General features: G+C 40.7%; 1 protein-coding gene across 1 annotated transcript in view; it reads right to left on the reverse strand.

The window, feature by feature from the left end:
• prr36a (proline rich 36a) overlaps positions 1-20,883 on the reverse strand; it is a 30,978-nt gene extending 10,095 nt beyond the window's left edge. Inside the window, exons 1-3 of the mRNA XM_022216847.2 lie at positions 20,623-20,883; positions 6,350-7,032; positions 6,098-6,191 (exon numbers count right to left, since the gene is read on the reverse strand). Of these exons, the coding sequence (XP_022072539.2) occupies positions 6,098-6,191; positions 6,350-6,935 (680 nt within the window). The 5' untranslated portion in view covers positions 6,936-7,032; positions 20,623-20,883. The remainder of the gene's footprint in view (positions 1-6,097; positions 6,192-6,349; positions 7,033-20,622) is intronic.
• Positions 20,884-23,395: the final 2,512 nt, after the last annotated feature.

A 23,395-nucleotide genomic window follows, 5' to 3' on the forward strand; every position in this document is an offset into this window, starting at 1 on the left:
ACATGTGTTCATAAACTGACTATAGATATTGCATGAAGCCTACAACGGATAGCAAATTTAATATTTTGTGAGTTCACTAAGCAGAAATGAACCCATCTATCCATCTACATTTGCTTTATTTATTCATTGCCAACTGTTCACCAGGCTAATGTAAGCCACGGGCCGTACTGCCCTTCATTCTCTCAACTGGGAATGGTAATCTTCAGTCAAAGGGAGGAGAAAATTATTTTTTGAAGTTAATTTAATTACACATTAACCTTACTCAAGCCTAGGGTTTATGCAAAAAATTGGACAAAAGTCCAAACCTACTGTTTTTTCCACGACCCGTAGCCTGATGAAAATAGAATCAACTGTGCGACTCCTTCAGATGGTTTGTATTTTCTTTATCATCTGCCCATGTGAGAAACTTAAAAGGTGCAACCCTGTCTACACTAGAACAGTGCAATGCAGATTTGCCACTGTATTTGACCTTAATCTGAATGTTGCTTATGCTGTGCTACGCTGAACTTAATGAACTCTTTAAAATAGTCTGTGCCAAAATGCACCACTTCACTAGCCAACATACAAACAGTCAGCTTGTTAAATGATTAAGTCATCAACTGCAGGCAGTACTAGCCTTCTGTTGTACACTTGAACCCTGGTTGGTAAAAACAATGCACAACCTCAGCACAAAATTTGTATGACACCCGTTTCCAACAACCAACACAGACTGACTTAATTAAACAACAGTGTGGTCTCATCATAAATTACAATTTGCATTATGTCTTCCTCTTGATTTCGTGGGCTGTTATGCCAAGTTGATGGAGACATGAACTGGCAAAAACACAATGACTGATGGCTTTCAGTGGGATAGCATGCCTGCACACAGATGCCGCTCCCACATTACAATAGTCATGACAATGACCATTTGTTTCCCTGAGATCTGACAACCACTGTACAGACATGGAGTCATGGCTACAGAATATTGGAAGTGGCTGCTATCAGACAGCAGATTTGGGCTGTAAGATCAAGCACTGCCCAAACACTGGAAGTGTGTCAGACACACATGACATCTACCCAGAGCGAAGGTTGGGTAATTATGAACAGCGGAAGAAATATAAACAGGAGATGCATAAGGCAGTAGTAAAACAAATCGGAAATGTGGCAGAGAAAAAAGAAACCGGAAAAAAAAACAAAAAAAAACTACAAAAGAAGATGCAATAATTTAAGCCATTCTCATATCCAATTCTGCATGCAAACAAAATATGAACTGACAGTACAACTCAATGACAGCAGGAATTAAGGTGGACAAAATTGAGTTAATGACTGTCTACAGGGGAAATGAGACTGATAAATGAAGACTGTTAAATTTTGGGAATAAAGAGGGTAACGGGAGTTCACAATATAACCCCGACCCACTTCTCCATTGTTTTATGCAGAGTCATAACTCAAACTTTTGATCCAGAGGGATAGCACAAAGAGGAAAAGACAGACCCATTAATGCCTGCACTCCACACTTTGCCTGTCCATGGTGGTTGGTGGTTTTGTTGTTGGCTTATTAGTACGGATTACATTTCCTGCCAGTAGAGGGTTGATACCAATATACACCACAGTTTAAAGAGGAAGATGAGGGGCAGTACACAGCCATCTACAGGATTTTAATGACCAAACATGAGGTCTACGTAAAGAAAAATGTCAACACAGGAACAAGTCACTGACACATTGTGGTCTTTCCTTGCATTGTAATCAATATTTACAAATGTTTACAGTGGATGCAACACCACACCCAGGGTATTAACCTACTGAGCAGCTGCTTTGCCAAAAAGTATAAACATGAGCCAGAGAGGTTTTATTGAAGCCCCACCTCCTCTTTCAATTCATCCATGACTCTCTCTTTCCTCTTCGAGTAGATCGAGTAGATTAAATTAAACAGTTTTATCAAGACAAAGAAAGGAGAGCAGTTGGCCATTAGATATACTTCATCTCTTGCAGCTAACTTATTGTGCATATAAAATGTAGGGTGAGTACACATTCTTCTGTCTTTGCTCTTTTCCCTCTCATCGCTTCAGTGGTCCCCCTCTGAGACAAAGGGAAATGGAGCACCCTAACAATACCTTGTTTGGCTTGTAGGCTGTCCAAAACTAGCTGATTTACTCCTTCCCGAAAAGAGCACACATTCTTAAGGCTTGTGCAGGCCTTCAGTTATCTCCTTGACAATAAAGAGCAAAAGCCTGAATCAGCTCACTAGAGAGTTCAGATGAAGACTTGCAGCCTAGCAATAGCCGGGCAGACAGCGTTTGTTCTTACGAGGCTCTGGGTATCCACTGTCACAGTGAGAGATGCCATTGGTATTTTTTGGCAGGAGAGCAATCTTGCTAGCTACCAAGAATGTCAGGGAGAAATGACACAGTTTTACTCCCAGTGGGTCAATGCAGAAAAAAAAAAAAAAGAAGATCACGAAGGAAAAGAAACAAAATGATGCCATAAGAAAGTGGAAGGAAAGTGTGTTGCTTAAAGTCAAACCATTTCTTTAAGGCCACCACAGTGGTTTTGGTACAAGTTTGACAAATTCTTTATTATATCTAATTTAGTTCTCAAATAATGAGGTAGAATTCTGTAGAAACAGAGCACAGCACAACAGCAATTCAGTTCAATCCCAATGGAGGTCCTTTGAATGTTAATCACTGTACAGCAACATGAACATATAATCCTAGCCCTCCTGTTGAAAAACTGCAATCACACACACACTTTTACAGTTTCTGTATGGAGCTAAATGATGAATGAGTTTGAATGTTAGATGGATGCAAAGGATCTGAGGAGGGCTTAAGGAGATCCTGGCTCAATGCCAAGCACTGTACATGTACAGAAGGCAGAAGAAAAGGGAGACTGAAAGAGGAGGTGCAGTGGACAAGGACTGATTGCTTAGACAGTGGAAGGACACTACAGCCCATCACTGAAGGAGAGCAGAGCAAAGCATGTTGCCAGATTTTACAACATTTGGCTTCTACTTCAGTTTTACATCTCAACAACCAGAGGGACACAGACATCTACCTGGCCTTCAAGTAGACTGTGCATCCGTTTCCTAGTTACATGCTTAAATGAAGAAACCCTGCCAAAACAGTCCTGTCAAAATGAGTTTAGTACAGATCCAGCCTTTTACAATATCCTTCTACTAAATCATATTCTCACTTTCCCTTGGCACAAATCCTATTTCAAGGAGCTCATCATCCAACACGGTCACCAACTCCTATTTGCCCTTTATGACTTGTCTGCCACAGTTCGAGTAAAATCAGTTTTTAAAATCCCAATACATTTTCAAGTCACCCTTTGGGCCAATTAACATTAATACTTCATGACAGAGGCTGATCTTTCCATTAGCCACAAGCAAAATGAGTGCCACTACCTTAATAACCCTTTAAGCTTCAGTCAATTCCAGCCATTTTCAGTACAAAAAAAAAAAAAAAAAAAAAAAATCGCTAATATTCTATTTCTAAATAAAAAAAAATGACGAAAAATACGGGGAATATTGGACGGGCATGGCGAGGTCCATTTCCTTGAAAATGACCGATTCGGGGATTTTATACCGACTTCAGGACATGTTTTGGACAAAATAGTTTACTGGCTTGTGTCAACTGGATGTAAAAGGTTGGATTATGGCCATTTTTTGTGGAATCTTTTTTTGTGTGTAATAATAAACCCGGAAATGTGAGTCGCGCTGTGTATGTTGAAGCCGTGTATAGAGAACGGATGGATGAATATTTGTTTTTGTCGGACAAATGTGTTTTTCTCACCCGCTGTGGTAATCGCATCTGAAAGTGGTTTATACCGGCGGATTCATGAGAATCTAAGCTTTCCATCGGCGTATAGTGTTTATATAATCGTGTTTGCAGCCGTCGGACATTCTTGAAATTCCTATGCAAATTAGTAGGTGTACTGCCGGCGGTACACTGAAGCTTAAGGGGTTAAGAGGTCTACATGAAAGATTTACCAGCAGAAAAATGTTAATGCAGGTTCTTGTTGGCCAATAATGCCCGCTGTTGGCACAGCAATATGATACACAATATGGCAGGGCTGGAATTACAACCAGCCGTTTTGAAACTAAATATTGCCATTGGACAGTTCACCATATCTTTTAACACCATTACATTTAATCACGTCTGTTGCTATAGAGGTTTGTAACCTCCATACTCCAAGTCACATCTTGAATGGAGACAAAAAGTTTGTTGGTGCACACAAAATGCACACCACTACTGCCTTTAGTTTCTTATACACAGACAGCACAAAATACACTATTAGTCAAACATTTGGACACACTTTGTCGTTCAAATGAATGAGAAAATGTGTCCCAACTTTTGACTGGTTGTGTACATAAAAACATGGCATCATTTGTCAGAAAGGCAGACACCTGCTGCCAATTTCCTGGTGAGAGCTTGGTGTCGCTTCCCGAGAAACAAGCCAGGAAACAATCACAGAACGATGATGCGTCACTGTAATCAGACTCCTACACTTAGAATTCCTCATCTAATTAATTCAGAGGATGAGCTTCTCTGCGTATGCACACTTAAACGCAAACACACACTGCAGAACATCAGGAACAGCTACATTTAGTCTGATCTCCATCACCCGGCAGCCTATAATCTCTACATCATACAAGGCTTCATGAAAGTGATTGGGATCACTCTGGAAATACAAAGATAAATGCATAATGTACACATTATTAGTCAATGGTGTCATTCATGAAACTGAAACTACAATCATTCTCTGGTTCCAGCATCTCCATTGTGAGGATTTGCTGCTTTCCCTGGTTTATATCCCGTTAAAAATTAATATATGTGGGCTTTGAATTGACAACATGAAATCTGAAGACATCCCTTTGGATGTACTGAGGAGTATTTGGAACACTTTAAGTCCAACTAGCAATTGATCAATTAAATAAAAACTAAATTTTCTATTAGATTATAAAGAAAATAACCTTTAGTTGTAGACAACACATTGTAAACTATGTAATATGGATCATTAGGATGCACAGAAAAGGTACAGGAACTGGTGTTGATTGCACACAGTCTGGCATTTCTCATAAGGATATTTGCTTAGAGCAAGAAATGAATGCAATGTTGCAGTAGAGAATGTAATGACTTTATGCTGCTTCAGAGAGCAGCACAGGGCAGCATAATATGCCTTTATTTGATAAAACAACATTAAGAGGAAAGACAAGTGGAGGCAGAATCTAATCAAGCTCTAAGTACAGTACATTGCTTCCTGTGGAAGGATGTCAAATTGGTATATTAAGAATCTGACTTGCTGTGAACTTTAAGGACAGATCACTTCATATACACAAATACTATTGAAATAATGAAGTTAGAAACTTGTGATCAGGTTATCTATAAACAGTTTAATGAAAATGTTTTCTAGTTAATGCCTTGGCTGTCGATCAACAATTATGTTTGGCAATAAATTATTAGAGGATTTAACTAAATTCAACTTTCCACTTGAAATGTCAGCAAATGATCGGTAGTATGAAATTCTACAACAGCCAAAAGGATCATTTGAGAGACGCAGTTCGAACAAGTGTAGTCCAACTAGAGTGCGCTCTATCAAAAACCACCAGCCCAGTATGAGAGGGATTATGATCCAAGTCAACAGTTCTCTGCCCTGGGGAGTGGGTCTGGTTTCTGCCAGGGGGTCCGTTTGGGACAAAGCGGTTGTTCTTCAGTATCACTGGCTCTGTTAAGGCCCTCTGTCTCAGGTTATTTCTGCTAACATGACTCACACACTTGAAGCGAAATCTGACTCAATAACGGCACAAAGACCACAACGGACATCATTCTCCACTGCTTCCTTTCAGGGCATCAAGATAAACAGTCATGCTCTCGTTGAGTTTGTAAGGAGAATTATAATGTTCAGATCTCAGAGAGAAGAAAGAAGTGAGTGAAAGACAGAAATAGAAGGGAAGGGTCAAAAGGAGAGAGGTACACATTTGTCACCACTTTGTCCATAAAGTAGAGGTTTAACAATCTTCTCAAACCACAACATTGTACTTAAATGTTCAAAGACCCTGTGCCTTAAAGTCCTCCTAAGCTTCCACCACCTGTTATGCGTTTGGGACAGGAATCCATACCTTGTGGTTTTTGACGTAGCACCACCAACAGCTTTAGTTACGTTTGAAGTGTTGGGTCTTGGAGCTGTAGAAGCCACTGTCCTGCTGGCAGCAGCTAGAAAAAAAAGAAGACAATGAGCCTACATATAGATCAAAACAAAAAGTAGTTCAAGAACAGATTTCCAAAGACAGCAAAAACTGACAGTTACATTCTGAGAAGTAAGAAAATTTTATTATGCTTTAATTTATTCAACATATTTCCTTCCGACTCACTTGTGGTTTTGGGTCTGGCTACATTCACAGGCTCAGCTGCTGGTCTCTTTTTAAGAGCTCCATTGCCTGTTGTTTTGGTACCATTTGTTCCTGTAGCAGCAGCAGCAGAGGTAGTCCTGGCAGGTCCAGCAGACTTCTTGTCAGGCACTCTAGTTTGGTTCTTGGTCACAGTAGAAACTGCTGCTGCACCCAGTGGTCTTTTAGGCACAGCTCCTGCTGCTGCTGATTTTGCTGCAGTTGTTGCAGTTTTCTTGCCTGCAGCTGCAGAAGCGTTGTTAGCTGTTCTGACATCAGTCATCGTGCGTTGTGAGGCAGTACCTGGCCGTGAGTTAGAGCCCGAGGCCCCTGCAGATTTGGCTGTGGGATGTGTTTTAGTACCAGTAACTTTTGGTTTGACTTTGGGGTCAGCTCCCCCTGGCTTGCCATTGGCCTTTGGAGCAGGGCTAGGTGCTGCATCATTTGTTGCTTCCTCTGGTTGAGATGGTGCTTGCTCTGTTACACTGTCCTGCACTGAGGAGGACTCTGCTGCTGCTGCTGCAGCTTCAGTTGGCTCTGTGGTTTCCATGGTAACCCCATCCGGTTTCATCCCCACTCCTAAGGTGTGGACGCCAACGTTGCTGCTCTGAACTCGGTCTGGGGCTCACACCTGTCTTAAGTGGCCAGCTTCTCAATACTTCAATGTCCTGTAGAACAAAAACAAAACATGGATTAATCTCCAGGCTCCGTTTTGACCACCAACTCCATTTTCTTTTACTTCACTTTACCCTATCAATGCTGAATTGAATTATATTGTGAAATCATGAGGTCCCATGATAAACACATTGCTGTCAGCCAAAGGAAACAACATTAATGGTAAGGGGCCTCTGTGGAATTTGGGGGAGTTTGAAAAAACAGGAAGTGAGCAGTGTGAGACGCCAGACAATCTTTTCTCTAAAACCAGTCACTCTGATCCACAGTGACTACTCCATCTAACACAGAACTATCAGAAATCAAACCAATATGATTTACTATTAATGTATCACAATAAAAAAAAATAAAAAAAAAATCAACTGATTTTTTTAACTGCACATTTTATATGGGAGAAATAAACAAAAACAGATGTGACATTGGTCCAAAAATTGCTCCCAGCATCCTGAAAATGAAGGGGAAAAAGCTGTGCTTTGGAATGCTAAAAGCCAAGAGAGGCTTCACAATCTCCTCATATGACAGAGAACAGAGGATGAGAAAGCAGATAAGTCAAACAATCATTTCTTGGGCCACTGTCTTCCTCTCTGCTGAGCAGGTTCAGACAATCATCATTCTATGATCGCCTAGAAGATTTGTTGAGCTAGACTGTCCTGATAGCATAAGTGGAAAATTTAAGGATAATGTGGCTTTTAAGAAGCTGCAGTAACAAACTGGAGAAACAGAAGTATAGGACAGGATGTGGAGAATGAGGATGAGTAGAGTGATTTATTGATCTTGAGCTCACTAACCACCTCAATCGAGTCTTTCTTGCTCTGACTGAACAGATCCCTCTCCAGATCCATTATGGGTTTATTACCTCCCTCAATCATCCTCTCCACCCACAGTCCTCATTCTTCTGCCCCTCTGATCACAGTAGTTGCTACCCCCCCTCAGAAAACTCTTTTCTATAGCCACTTGTTCCTCTCTGCTCCTTGGCCACATCCTCCCCTCCTCCCACAGCTAATAGATCTGTGCACAGTAAATTGCTATACGAATGAAACATCTAGTTGGTAGATGCTCTGTTCAACACAGGGAACAAGCTAAATGAGGGAGGGATAAAGAGGAACTGGACATTGATAGAAAAAGACCAAGACCTACTTGCATAAGAGGATGTAATGAAACAAAAGATTTTAAAAAGGAAAGAAAGAAAGTTGCTTTTCTACTATGCGAACCTAATGACAAAAAGTCTGTGCCCCAAATGTGCTTTGCCTTGCTGTGCATTATAAAAAGTTCTCAGTTACAGCATGGTGGGTACTGCTAGACTTTAACATTAGCAGGGGCACTAGCAAACATTAAGTACATGCCTGCCTCTCTTCACACTTTTGATATTAGTCTTGGCAAGGCAGAAAAGCACATGACGAAGTGACGGGCATGGAGTTCCCTCACCTTTCAGATGTTCATCTTACTGTGTTGACATATTTCTTTAAAACCTTTTATTTCAGATCAAATTGGCTCTTTGAGGAAACTTGTTGGCTGCTCTTGTCAATAAAGCCCATTCTGTTAAGGCCGAGGGAGCTGCTCAAAACGGAAAAAGCAGAGAGACAGGGAGTCCGACTGGCACTTCGACGTGATTGGCATGGAATAGTTTTGCCAGTCCAACTACTAATGCCAGGGGCTTAGCAGACAGCAGCATGAATCACATTCCTCATGTGATGACCCCCTTCTGGGCAAGTAAAAGCATAATCTCTGACCAGCTGACACTGTGACGTAGAACAGAGGAGAAATGAATGGATCATTAAAATACCATCCACACAGATAAGTGATGTTTTACTAAATTACAATGAGATGCCTCTGTAACGCATGGTGTTTGGTTACATGTTCATCAGAAAATGTCACACACTCACGTTGATACTAGACTCAATTTAGGGATTCTTCAAATTGCTGACACTAGCTGGAAACATGTTCAGTCAAAGCTGCCGATTTTCTGTATAAAGAAATTATTGTACAACAATACCAACTGAATAAGGAAAAAAACAAAGCAATTGTCTTCAGTTCTGAGTCCACATTTGCATAAAAACACTGAGGGTTCAAAATCCTATTCACAATGCAGCGGTCCTTCTTTTTAGCCAACTTCACACAGCCGATTTCACAATAACTCAATGCCCCTGGTGAGAATTACAATGTGGTGCAGGTTTTTGTGATGAAAACAAAGACCAAAAGGCTGAGAAAACTACAGCAGTATATATTTACCCAAAGCGTGAGAACAGTGTGTGTTTATAAGAGTGGTCATTATTTTATAAAATTGTTAGATGGAGCCTGTCCAGACAGAAACTCCGCAGCCATTACAGTATTTACATTCCACTTCTAATAGAAATATGGCCTTATGTGTCGATAAAACGCATTGTGACATCTGTCTACAGGCAGTTTAATCACATCTGTCATACTCCATCTCTCAGTCTCTCCAGCTACACGCCCAGACAGTAGAAGTGGTGTCTGACAAAATGGGTCATGTTTAATACTGTGTTTAATAAAAGCAGGGAGGGGATTGAGTTGTGTCGAGAGCATGGCAGGGGTTTGGAATGCATTGTGCAGGCTGCTGGAAGAGGGGGTCTGTTGATACTGATGCTGGAGCTTAATGTCATCTATAGATCTACTCCATAGGACTATTACAATGATTCAGCTATAAAATGGCAAAGAGACAATAGGGGCAGCAGACTGATTGTGTCTAAACTGCAAATGCAAACACAAACCACTACAGTAAATTAAGATAATATTTTAACCATTCAAGGACAACATCTTGTATTCCTTTGTGCATCAAAGCTCAACACAAAAGAAAACACTGGCAACCATTTTGATACTTGATTACTTATTAAAGTCAGTTTAAAAACAATAATTTGTTCCACCTATTCAGTCTGAAGACCAGGCGTGAGAGTAGAACAGATTATATGGATTTTGGACTGCAGGTCAGGAAAAACAAGTCATTTGTCAGTTGGGATGTCACCTTAGACACTAGTGTAGAAAACATCAGTGCAATAGAAGATTTAATTTTTTTTTTTACAAAAAGCCCCTCATCTTTTTGCAGTCAATCAACTTAGTTAATCGATAATGCAATTAGGTGTTCGTGCTACAGATGAGGTTTGCACACGAAAGAAGCAACTTCAACTAGACAGTGTTGAGGTTTTACTTTCAGATTTGTGTCAATGCTGCATCTGCTTCCAGATGATTAATGATAGAAAGTGAATGCCTGAAGGAGCAGCAGTATCAAGAGAACATCCAACTCATCCACATTCCAGCTTGGCTGACTTTCTCAAGTCTCCTCAGGGTTACACAGTGACAGCTGGCTGTGTGCACGCGTTTGTTTGCATGCACAACCGAGTTAAGAGTGCAAGGGTCACAGCAAAACCGATGAATGTGTGCGCTGTGTGTAAATACATAATGGAGCAGTGGGTGAAGAGTGAGAGTGAGCAAAGAACATGTAGGATGAAAGTGTGTACACCATAGAAATGGAATTTGCAGAGGTTTATACAAACGTAGACAAAAACTAAAACTTGGAATTTAATGGTCCACCACTTCCTGCATTCCTTCAATCTCACAGGCACACTTGATTCATCTCTACATTCTTACCAGAACCAAACCTTCACACATTCAAAAACAAACCAAGCTGGCCCCTTAAACTTGACTGTGGTTACACATCTGGGAGTATATAGTATCAATAGAGTGCAGCATAATGAAGTTTACAACTGAGTTGTCTGTTCATCAACTTTCTTCTGGTGTGTCCAAAGGCAGAGACATATACAACACAAGAACACACAGAGGCAGTACTCAGTCCAAGGGTATGTGTGTGAGACAAGAATGAAAGGGCTACCGGGAAGAGGGTGGTCATTTCATACAGTGGAACAAAGATCAAAACAAGACAAGGGGTTTTCCTAACCTTGAGCTCAGGCTTCAACAGACCAGAGGCAGAAATTCCTAACTTTACTCAATTCTGCAACAATCACCACTACAAAACCAGCAAAACTTAAAGAAACAGCCATCAGAGAGGAACCTAAAAGCAAATTTATGCTAGAAGTGGAAAGGTAAATTGACTCCAAGAAATGGGAGTGCTATGCGCGTAAATGTCTCCTTCTCCTGACCATACAAGGCAGTAATGCAGTTTCTGCTGTATCACCAAGTGCGTGTTTAGTTCACACACATACAAAGTGACAGAGCCAGGCAGAGAGAAAGAAGAGAAATTCAATCTGCTGTTGGAACACACACGTCTCAAAGCATGCCGACAGGAGAGGCAGAGAACATGTGAGCATGGGATTTCTGAATACACAGTTCTATAGTGCACATTACTGAATGGCTACGTCAGTCTCGACAACAAGAAAGACGCACCAAGCACACAATGAGTCTTAGGAACTTTTCATTTAAAGGAAAAGGAGGGGAAAAAGTGAGTTGGTCACATACAGCCACTTTAGGTCTAGTTTGTCTGAATGCATTTGCAAATAGTAATTTATCTGGACTTCATGTTTTGGTCAACACCCTTCACCTCTGTAGCAAGGTGATCCAACTAAATACTGACAGCTTCCATCAGGTTTAAAACAACCACTGAACACAAAGTCAATGAAGGATGAAGCAACTTGTCAGCTACTATCAGTGTTGGTTCAATACAGTGATTGGATTATTTATTTGCTGCAGTGTTTCTCTTGCTTTGATGAGCAAGAAGAAGAAGAACATGTTCCACCAATCATCTCACATGAAAGATGTTTTACTGTTCCAAGAGGATTCTAGCCTAGCCGCGCTAGACAACCCATGGCAACAAATTTAATTCTCTGCCAGGGTGGGTCTAGTTACCCTCGGTAAGCCTAGAGGTTGGATGCTCCTAAAACTGGCTGACGAATCACCATGAAGTGTAGAGTCAGAAGGCGGGCATAACTAAGTGACGACAGAGGCACGACGATTCTGACAGAAACAACCGGAAACAACTAGCCTAGCTAGACAACCCACGGCAACGAATTTAATTCTCTGCCAGGGTCGACAACAAAAACGACAACAGTCGTTGAGCTCCATTAGCACCGACTCTGAATAATCTTTCTGTTAACATGTCTGTAATATACTTGAGCTTCACCCACTGACTATATAAATAAGGCTTCACGGAACTACCATATCCTCTGATTTCCGGCGCTCTAGGAACTCCGTCAGCCTATTCGTTGTGCTGATTGGTTGTATACCTACCCAATTGTTGCAGAGTGATTTGAAAGACAACCTTTTAGCTCGCCTCCCTCCCTGTCGAGAGTTCCTAGACCCTTGTGTCTTCAGAGCTGGGTCTAGCACGGCTAGGCTAAGAGGATTCATCAATTTAGAATAAATTTCTTGTTCTGGTACTTTTGCTCAGCAGTGATGTGTAGTCTCTTTTTGAGGACACTCTTTGCAAGTGTAATTTTTTTTAAGTGAATAAAATGTTATTTATAATTAGAATTTATTAAATAGAATTCTTTCAAAATATTATAATTTTAAACAGCAATTTTGGGCGGTCAAGAACATTTTACCCCCATATCTTGCCACCTATTCTTCTATACAGATGAGACATAGCCAGGCTGAGTAGACTGGAGATGGCACTTCACAAGACCCACAAATCACTAAATTTGCTCCTTAGCAGGCATCACAACAGGAGAGACAACACATGTAAGCATGTGTGCCTGCATGCACAAAATAACCTGATAGGAAACGGAGAGATGAAGTACAAACTAGAGTTCTATCTAGGTCTCTACAAAAATAAGGACAGCTATGTTACAGTAACCATTAAATGCAACCAACACCAGTCTTGGTGTGACCCGCTCTTCTTTCCTCAGCCCTACAGTGGATCCTTGTGTCTATCCGTCACTGTTACAAGCTGACACTATCCATTATAAATGCAGTCACACCTAATCCAAAACAACTACTAATGTCACCACAGATTTAACAACAACAACAAAAAAAAAAAACAACAACACAGATCTGTCCAACTAAAGGAACCAAAATAAAACGAATCAAAATAATTTTAAGATGAACTCCTGGATCACCACGCAAACGTAAGACTGCTCTTCAGTACGAAAACAAACAAAATCAAAACATCCAAAACCATAAACTGTACATAAAAGATGGACGTAGCCTCTGGTTCTGAAAAGTGAGGCCAACATGATTGTGCCTGAAATCTGCATTCTTTCAAACAGCCAGAAGGAGTAACTCCTCTGATTGCAAAGAGAAGCTACATTGTAAAGAAATCTATGAGAAAATGGCAATATTCCTTCATACTTACACTAAGTTTATGGTCTCAATCATTACTTTCAAGACTTGCTGAATACAGCATAGTGCTTGTCTTGTGCATTACGGTCCTATATGGTCCTTCAGAGGAAAACTGACAAAGCATGATATCCTTTAGGGCAGGGCTACCTTGTCATTGACAGGTAAATATCATATGGCCATGTCTGGTCTCCATGAGTTTTAGTGATTTATTAAGGCTGTGTTACACTAACAAAAAGGAAAAACTCGAACATTAATAGTCTGTTTCTGAACTCTGTTGTCAACATCCTGTAGCAGATGATGTTTTCATGGAGTCTAAGAACATAAAAGGATCACATGAAGCCGCAGCACTGAAGACTTTTTCCTCTCAATACTAATGAAGTCCTTCATGGAAGGGGCAGGGTTATTCATGCTGAAATACTCTGCAGGAAATCCATTTGTGAAATAATACATTCTAGACTCATAAAATCAATACATTGTATTTGTGGAGCTACTATGAGTGATGTAACCATAAAAATGTGTGTGTAGTAAGTGTGTTTGTTTTTTCTCCTGTTTGCTTCAGTCTCATGTCAATGAATCTGCTCATTGGCACCTTTCACAGCATCTTTTTCAATGCCTGAGGACAGACCTTTTTATTTGTATGTGTGGAGGGCAGGGCTGTCTGCACCACCTCCTCACCCCTTACAGAAAACTATCAAGAAGATGAATGGCGCTCCACTCACCTCATTATCTATAGACAAAGAACCACATTAACCCCCAGTGACATTCCAGCTTGACTGGTTTCTGTTCATCTGTCCAAATAACAAGAGTGTGTCCAAGTGTTGTGACAAGCTCAACATCACCACATTTCATCTCAAGACTGCCTTCGCATGTCGGTGATATAACTGAAACGTCTGTCACAATGAAATATTGGGTCGTAGTTGATATAATTGATCATTTTTTAACTACCATTTTTTCAGAAGCGCAAGGAGAAAACGTGACAGTCTAAAATATCTATGAGAGCTCATTAACTACATCTATTTGAATCAATTTAGGTTTCTTCACTACAATATGTTAATTTAAACATCTTTCCATAAACGTGTATACATTTTTCTTTCAGTGTAACAATATACTTTTAACTCCTGACAATTGGCAACATATTAACATTATAAAGTTGTTTTTTTTAAACTCCTGCTTAAGACAAAGGCTTTTTGGAAACCTAAGATTTCCACAATCGTGACCTCCACCCGATTTTATAGTGAAACTCTACCATGCGTCATAAAGCTACAGCGGTTGGCTCAGAATGTCCCATATGTGCCGCAGCAATGTGTAAACCCTCACTAACATGATGTAGAATTAACAGGGAAGATTTGGCTTATAACCATAAATTTAAATTAGATTTGCAAAACTCTACGAAAAGTGAGCAGTATTGGAATATTCTCTTCATTGTCTGCACAGAAAAAAAGTGTTAGGGCGCTCCATGATAACACAGTAAACACTTCAAGCAGACAAAAAGAGACATTTTCATGGGGGGGCTGGATGGGATATTGAGCATGCAGCTTATACTAATCAATTCCACACAGGGCACTAACATGTGCTAAGTGACTGTAAGCTTCTCAATGAGGCCATTAAGAGCAGGCGGTTAAGGGAGTCTACAAGTTGACCACGCCAGTCAGACTGTAAGGGAGTGGCAGGCAAAACGAGATGGACTCCCGGCTACTGGCAGCGCAGTGGTCTGAATGACTGCAGGGAAATGGGTTACAATCTGTTCTAAACCTGGCAGAGATTTCAAAAAGCGATGGCCAGACCCTGCTGTCATAAGGACAGGCTGACAGTGGAGCGAGTAAAGTCAGTAGGGTGGTATAATAGACCATGGATGACAAGAGTGAATGGAAGTATTTGTGTGTATCTAATCAGATCTCAGCAGTAACCACAACAGCCAAAATCATCTTAAGTGTTTGTGCATATAACCGAGTATAACATTAGGATACTATTAGGGGGAGGGTGGGTAGACGGGCTCTATTGTCTGCACCGTGCATCCCCCTCAGCCTTAGTGCTGAAGGGAGTGGGGTGGGTGTTGAGTGGATTAACTGGTACAACGGGACAGAGGAGCAGCTGGCACGGGTAACCTCACCCAAAAGACCCCAGAGACATCAAACAGACTTCAGGGTGAGAGGGAAGCTTGCACAACACCTTTCTAATACAGCAGTCATGCACATCTTCATGGATAGACTGAAAGCATATTAAACCTTTCAAGTATGCCACAGCTAATTCTTTACCATGTCATTCAGAGACTCACATCTGCAGTTGTAGGCCTGTACACTGCTGTACTGTAGCATTACGAAGCTACACATTACAAGGTGTGAAACCAATACAAAACATTAGTTTCAGATCCGTGCTGCTCTTCATGAATGATGCATGTTTAACACTGTTCAATTATCAACACCGTTATCTTTCCTAATAGAAAGTCTTTTACAAATGTCAAATAACATCCAGTCTCTTTTTCAACATAAAAATAGAGTAAGACAGAGACTGGACATGTGGTAGACATGAGAAGAAATGTTACAAAAGGATCACAAGAAATAGGGAACAAATATTGAAGGCACTGGTATGAAACACATTTTGACCAGTTATGGTATGGCACAAAGCTTTTACGAGTTTCCTACAAAAGGAACTTCATTATCTCCTATTATTTTCCTTTCTCCATATTTCTTATTGCGTCCCACTGCTAGCTAACAAAAGCAGCTGGAGAAGACCGTACAGGCACGAGAAAATCTGAAACTACCTTAGATATTTTCTGTAACTTGAATTCAATACAAACACATAAAAAACAGTTGGTTGCAGAAGCCAGAGCAGGCATCAGGTTCACCACATTAACCTCAGCCAGTGGCTACTCTCCTGCACACCAGTCAACTGGCTATAGATGAACAGGCAGGCAGATAGTCAATATAATGCTGGAGAGCCTGGGGGCTGGATCAGTTACCGTGCCTCTGACTGGGCAGGGTGAGCTGAGGCCAGATGGACACTGATCCCACGCCTCTCCTACGTGCCTCTGACAGTCACCCAAACCCACAGCCACTCCCAGAACTGCGTGAAACCCACACATCCACACACAAAACAATCACTAAATACACAAACCTGACTATTTCATGCGTATAATGAAGCAAAAGATGATAACAGGACATAGCCCGCCTGCCCTAAACAAACACACACCCTTACTGCTGCTGTGCACTTTGATTCACCACAGTCAGATTTGGATCAATGAATAAACTAAACAAAATATAAAGCAATGCTTTAGCAAAGATAATACAAAATAACTGAGCTAAAAGGCACTGTCTTTTTATGACACACACATTTCTCAGTCATTTACAGTTTTTCTTTCATTGCTTGCAAATATGTTCCTTTATAATGTTGCTGCATGTACCACCCTTAATACAAATGAAAATGCACCCCATAAATAAATGATTACAAGAAAGTACTGTGCTGTACTCGACAACGGCACAGCCAAATATGTCCTTAGGATGGCATGCAAGGCTACCAAATTGAGCTAACAAACAGACTTTTAAAGTGCTGAATTACTGTTTCAATAATTACAGTGTACTGAGCCCAGATTCACAGTCCCAGACAGAAAGAGTGCCTTAAAGTGCAGCGCCAGCATCCACCACTTTATCCTAGTGGGCAGGAGAGTGCCAGTCTCCAAACCACACTGACGAGACTTACAGCACCGCATCATCTAACCGACCCACAGCTGAAGAGCAACACTGAAGACACACAGCTAACCTTAAGGGTGAACGATGAATTATAGTTCAAGTCTGGATGCCTTCCTAAGCAGATGTCAGGCTGTCAAGAGTTTGGATTGGATTTCCATGGGTGTGGAACTGAGACTGACACTGGTTTCAGGCTGTAACCAGCTGACTTCCAAGCAGATGCAAATGCTCTGTGCTGTGCAGGGTTTGTGCTTTACATTCAATGGCCCTGATTTTTGATTTAGAACTCAGCCTAGACGCAAGCTCACTTCAGACTCCAGAAACTCTGATTGGCACAATTCAAAGGGGCTTCATTGCAAGAAAGCTTACAACAGTGTTGGTAAAACATAGTACAAGTATATTTCTATAGTACACAATACAGTTATGCAAAAATACATATTTATAGTATACTATAAGCATATGTGGATGCATTTGTGTGCACTGCCTGTCTAAGCCATTCACTGTCCCTTCAACTATTAGCATGTTTACATATGTTCCCCATTTCACTCAATGTTTTGCACTGCAGCAGGAAGACATTTTTTCAATGTTTTGCAACACTTCCAAAAATGTAAAAAGATAACTGGCAAAGTCAGCAATTGCACACTTGAATTTGCTTCTCTAAACTCATGGCTATTCAAAGAATGAATTCAAACTGGCATTGATTTTGCATTGGTTAGATTCACATGTTCTGTTCAGTGTGGCCACAAGATAGAGAATCGATTTGAACTCTTGACCCTGGCATCTGTAACCTCATAACTTCTCACAGCTGTTGCACTTACATACATGAACCATGCTGAGCTGAACAAGCAGCACAAATCATCAGCCATTAGATGAATTAATCCTTCTGTTTATCACAGCATTTTAACAGAGTGACAGACTGAAACTTGAGTGAAACCAGAGACAGACATTTGATTCTTTTGTTTACCTTCCCTCTCAGATAAAGGCGGCTCACACCTGACATGGTTTGACAAGATCTGAAGTAACTGACGAGAAGGTATTCAGAGCATTGAAGGTATTTCAGTAAAAACACAGGACAGGTGTGTCTTCCAGTCCCAGACGATCAGAGGTGACTTGTTTCCCAATGTGTGGCATCCATTTTAAACAGCCAGTCACATTATCGCATGTGTTGCAATGTCAACCACCTACATTTCTCCCAGACCGTCATGCCTAAAATAAACAATTCCAATCAGTCCATTAAACACCACAGCCCTGTTTGAGTCATAAGTCTGACATTTCACATGGCAAAAGTACATACCAGAACGAAATGCTGCAATGAACGTAAACTTAAAGCAAAGCACCCATTCAGTGGTTGCGATTGAATAAATCCCATAATATTATAATCAAAACAAACCAATTCCATGTCAAACTTCCTACTTAAAGTCGCACACATTTTAGTTGATGTAAAACTGGTGGCTCTATAGACATTACACAAGTGCTGTTTAGAAGAGTCATGATTTTAGATTACAGCAACCATCTCATCATAATGTTTTCACTTTCCTCTATTTAAAAACCACCTTGGCCAGTCCCTTAGGCTTTCTTAAGGTCATATGATGCACTGAAATGAGAACTATTTTGAGGGCCTGTTCTGGTTTGCCTTGACCTTTAGGAAGAGAAACAGGAAACAGAGGTGCAGAGAAGAGAAGTGGCTGTGGAGCAAAAAAAAACAAAAAAAAAACAGCTGTGTCCCAGTTCACAGGCTGGATCTGGCGCAGAAACAGAATCAAACAGAATCTGCTCCTGCTCATAAACAAGATTGTGATCTCATTAGAGATGCAACAAATAATGGATAAATCTTGAGCTGTCAACTTTTACATCTATCGCAACACATTTTGACTACTGATTTGAGTTTTGTTTTTTCTTTTAAAGTCTAAATTCTCTGATTCCACCTTCTTAAATGTGAACCTTTGCTGGTTCCTTCAATCCTCTGTGACAATGAGCTGAAAATCTTTAGGTTATGGGCAAAGCAATACATTTGAGGATGACATCTTGTACTTAAGTAAACACTGATCTACATGTTATGGACCAAACACCTAATCACTCAATTAAAAAACAAACAAACAAAAAAAAACATTATTTGGAGCTCTAATCGGATACTGTTTCAGAAGACTACTACAGAAAATCCAAGGTCCTCAGCTGTAAAACATAGTTAAGCACATGCACAGGCTCTCAACTGCTGACTGACACTAGCAGACTAGAAACTCAACAGTCTCTTTGAAATCTCATAAGATGCCTAACTGAAAAATAGAGCCAAAACTTAAGTAATGTCATGATGCAGCGGCTGTAACTGTTAGTGATATTACTGTTCACCAGTGCACAAATGATTGTGGGATACAGAGGGCCACAAATGATACTCTAGTTGTCTGTCAAATTCAGGAAAAAGAAACATGTATCTCTCTGATGCTTTCTGAGGAGTGTTGAATGGATGAGACTTTGTTGCTGTTACAAATTTGTACTTTAATAGCAAATTTCACAGGATTCGGCCATTGAAATGGTAGACAGTGAACCTGCGACGAGCCCTTGCAGCTTAGCCAGACAGGAAAAAGCAGGAGGTGGGTGGGTTTAATGTCCCTGTGCCATTCATACTTGGTTTCACACCCTGGTGATGAGTCTGGTTTTGGAGTAAGAGACATACGCCCTAGTGAGGGGCTGCATGTCAAATACCTTTATGAAGCCAGGGAGAGAGTCACAGCTTCTACATCCAAACCCTGCCAACCACACCCAGTCCAGTCCAAAACACTGCGATTATGTAATGTGCACTCGGAGCCAAAGCCGGGATGATAAACAACATCTCTCTATCACTGGGATCTGCAGACTGTGCCGTCTGATAGTCTGCTTTAATACACTGCTCTGCCAAGTCAGGAATGAGATCACTCCATGTGCAGGGATGCAAGTATGAAAACAGGGCTTGATATAATCTTGGAGAGAAGCAACTACACAGAAGGGATTAGAAGAGCAGGCTGGAAATACAGCGTGCATGCTACTTTAAAATGACTTTTAATGTGAATATATCAGATTTATGACTGACACTCCGGGTTTCAGCAAAGTGACTTCTCAAATAGGCAGTTTGGGACCCCGTCAAGCAGCTCTAGGTGGTCCATTTTAACATCCACTGTTCTGAGACTTTCTGGGTGCATTTTCAAGCCTCAAGTGGAGCTTTAATAATAGCATTTGTCTCCGGGAACAAACACGCTGAACTGTCCCCGATGCAGCATAAGGCCCAGTAGAGGCTCACAGAACAATAGCTTGTGTAGCTTCCCCCGAGAAACATGTGAAGCTAGTCAATAAATCGAATCCGATACCCCCGAAGAGCTACTGCCAGCCGAGCCCTGTGCCACCGTACACACAAATGCACATCTAAAGAGTAAGAAAGACCCATGCTGAAACCAAACCGTGCCATGCTAACACTACACATCCATCATCACGTCAAGTCACAAACCGGCCACCAAAAAAAGAGGGCGTCTGGCTTTTAAAGATTTTTTTTAATTATTATTTTACAAAACACGCAGCAAACGAAGAAGAAAATAGCAAAACTGGACATTTTGAAGGTGAGAGAAACAAAGGAGGTGATGCAACGGAACTTAAATAATTTCGTAGGGACGTTACGACGCTGTCCGTTACCTTTCAACCGTCGACTCCGCTCTTGAAGACTCCGAGAGAAACAAACAGTCCCTCCCTTTCGGCCCCGGCGACGCACTAAATATGTCGACCGAGACGTAAATTTTGAGCCAAACTAACAATAGAGCCTCTCCGTGTCCTTCCCTCCACGTTGGAGCGGCGGGCGGCGGGCAGGCGGCTCTTGAAGGATGGACCCGGGCGGGGGAGTGACCGAGGAGTCCAGCTGCGGAGCGGAGCGTGCGTCTCATCAAACCGAATGCACATTAAACCCTCGCAAGCGGCCCAATCAGAGGCGCGAGACCCGCGGTTATGCAAAATAGCCGTGACGTCAGTTTCAAACCGAGCTCGAGCTCCAGTGTTCGGGGCTCCATCAGTCATCAATTTGACTGATTGAACACATGCAGTGCAGCTCTGCTTTATCTGTAGCTTCATGTGCTTCCTGATTAATTTTGGAATTATTAAGGGGGAAAAAACAGCAAAATAATGCAATTAAAGAGTTTTATCACAGCATGTAGTAGATATCCACTGATATGAGTTGTGTTGTTAAAATGTAAAATTTGTACTTTTTTCTTTTACATTGAAGTTATGTATTTGTTTTCTCCTCCTTTAAACTGAACTCTTTTTGCATTGACATTATGTATTTGTATTAAATTTTTTTGTCTGTCTGATTTCAAATATTTACATTTCTGGATTGTTTTCCAATTGTTTAATATTTATTTAATTTTGTATTTAAAGTGTAAAAACAACACGATTTTATTTGGTGATTGTATGGTAACAAATCTGTCAACAGATTAAAAAAAAAGATTTCTGACATGACTTTTTTGTGTGTGTATACTAAAATTATGTATTTGTAATTATTTTTTGTCTCTGAATTCCTATCTTTACATTTCATTTTGCTTGTTGTTTTCACTGATTAAACACTGGAACACTTGCAGTGCAGCACTGCTTTATTTTTTAGCTTCTTCTAATTTTCAAATTGTGAAATTATTAAGTAAAAACAGTAGGCTAATAAAATTAGAGTGCATTTTTACAATGTATAGCAGGTTTCCATTGATATGAGTTATTAGGGCCAATAGATGGAAGCAAATGTGTCACAAAAGTGTAAAATGTTTATTTTGCTTGCATTAAATATATTTTCAAAATTTAAGGCACGATAGTTTGTCAAAGTCTTATGTCCCAGATGTGTGCATACTGTGAGGAACAGTACATAGTTTGTTAGAGCAGCTGCAAATATGTACTCAACATAAAAAGACCAATCATGTAATTTGGAAGGTAGCCGCAGACAAAAAATTTGGAGTTAAAAAATTAGATTAATAATAATAATAATAATAGGGCTGCACAGTGGAGTAAGTGGTTAGCACTTTCGCCTTGCAGCAAGAAGATCCCCATTTCAATTCCCCGGGTGGGCGCAGGATCTTTCTGCATGGAGGTTGCATGTTCTCCCTGTGCATGCGTGGGTTTTCTCCTGGTACTCCAGCTTCCTCCCACAGTCCAAAAATATGCAGAGGTAAATTGATAACTCTATATTGCCCGTAGGTGTGAATGTGAGAGTGATTGTTTGTCTGTATATGTAGCCCTGGGACAGACTGGCGACCTGTCCAGGGTGTCCCCTGCCTTCGCCCGAGTCAGCTGGGATAGACTCCAACACCCCCCGCGACCTTAGTGAGGATAAAGCGGTGTATAGAGAGAATGGATGGATAATAATAATAAATTTTATTTGTAAGCATCTTTCTTGATGCCCAAGATCACTTTACAGTAAAAACAAATACAGCAAAGCAGATAAAAAACACAAATAAGTTTAAAAAAACATATATAAAGATAAAAAGCATACATAAAGAAAGAGACTCACATCTAATCACATCACACTCCACTGGTCATTTGACTTGTAAATTACAAGAAGTTAGAAGGCAGTTATGGCAGCAAACTCAGATTATGTAGTCACAGTCCCTCACAGTCAATTATTTGTAATTGAGGAGACTAGTAACCGATATGTGGAACATTTCCCGTAGGCTGACTCACTGGATACAGACTGCATGTAGAAGCCTGCCATCTGCTATCTATGTGCTGCCATTTTCAAAACAACAACATGTAGCCTGGCAGCTGCCATGCTGCAAACTGGAAGTTTACTGATGCTTTGAACCATACAATGAAACAGTGCTGCTATATTTTTTTTCTGTAAGTTGTCCATTTCATTTGCAGCACTTGGTTCCCTGCATGCAAATGTTCCACCAAAACAATTCCCAAATCGCTATTTATTCCTGTTCTGAGCACCACCCAAGATGATTGTGATTATTTAAAGAAATACAAACAAGTGTTGAATGTGTTCATTTTGGAGATTGAAGACAAACTACTTCTCTTTAATTACGCTGTTTATTTTCTAAATATCAGTGCCCCAAAAGAATCTTGTACAAGGACGTTTTCTGTTTGGAACAGCCTCCCAGAAAAGGATAAAATCAAAAGTGAACACAACATTTTATTCAGTCTAGTACTGTGTGATAGGTCATAGATATAAACATCTAATTCAGATTTTCAAACGTGATTGGCTAAAGCTGGGGATAGAGCTTGGTTTAGACTTAGCTCTCCCATTAGTTGGTGCACAGATATGTCCATATTTCTTGGCACACAATCCATCCAATCCCCAGGAGCCGCACCCTGTAAGAGGAACCCTCCTGCAAACTTCTCACCACTTTCTACCAGTTAGTATTATTCCATTGTTAGTATTTGTTGGTATTTCATAGGGAGGATGCAGGTGTTCATCAGGGAGGATTATTATGGT

This window comes from Acanthochromis polyacanthus, chromosome 3, assembly GCF_021347895.1.
Source record: "Acanthochromis polyacanthus isolate Apoly-LR-REF ecotype Palm Island chromosome 3, KAUST_Apoly_ChrSc, whole genome shotgun sequence".
NCBI classification, from domain to species: Eukaryota; Metazoa; Chordata; class Actinopteri; family Pomacentridae; genus Acanthochromis; species Acanthochromis polyacanthus.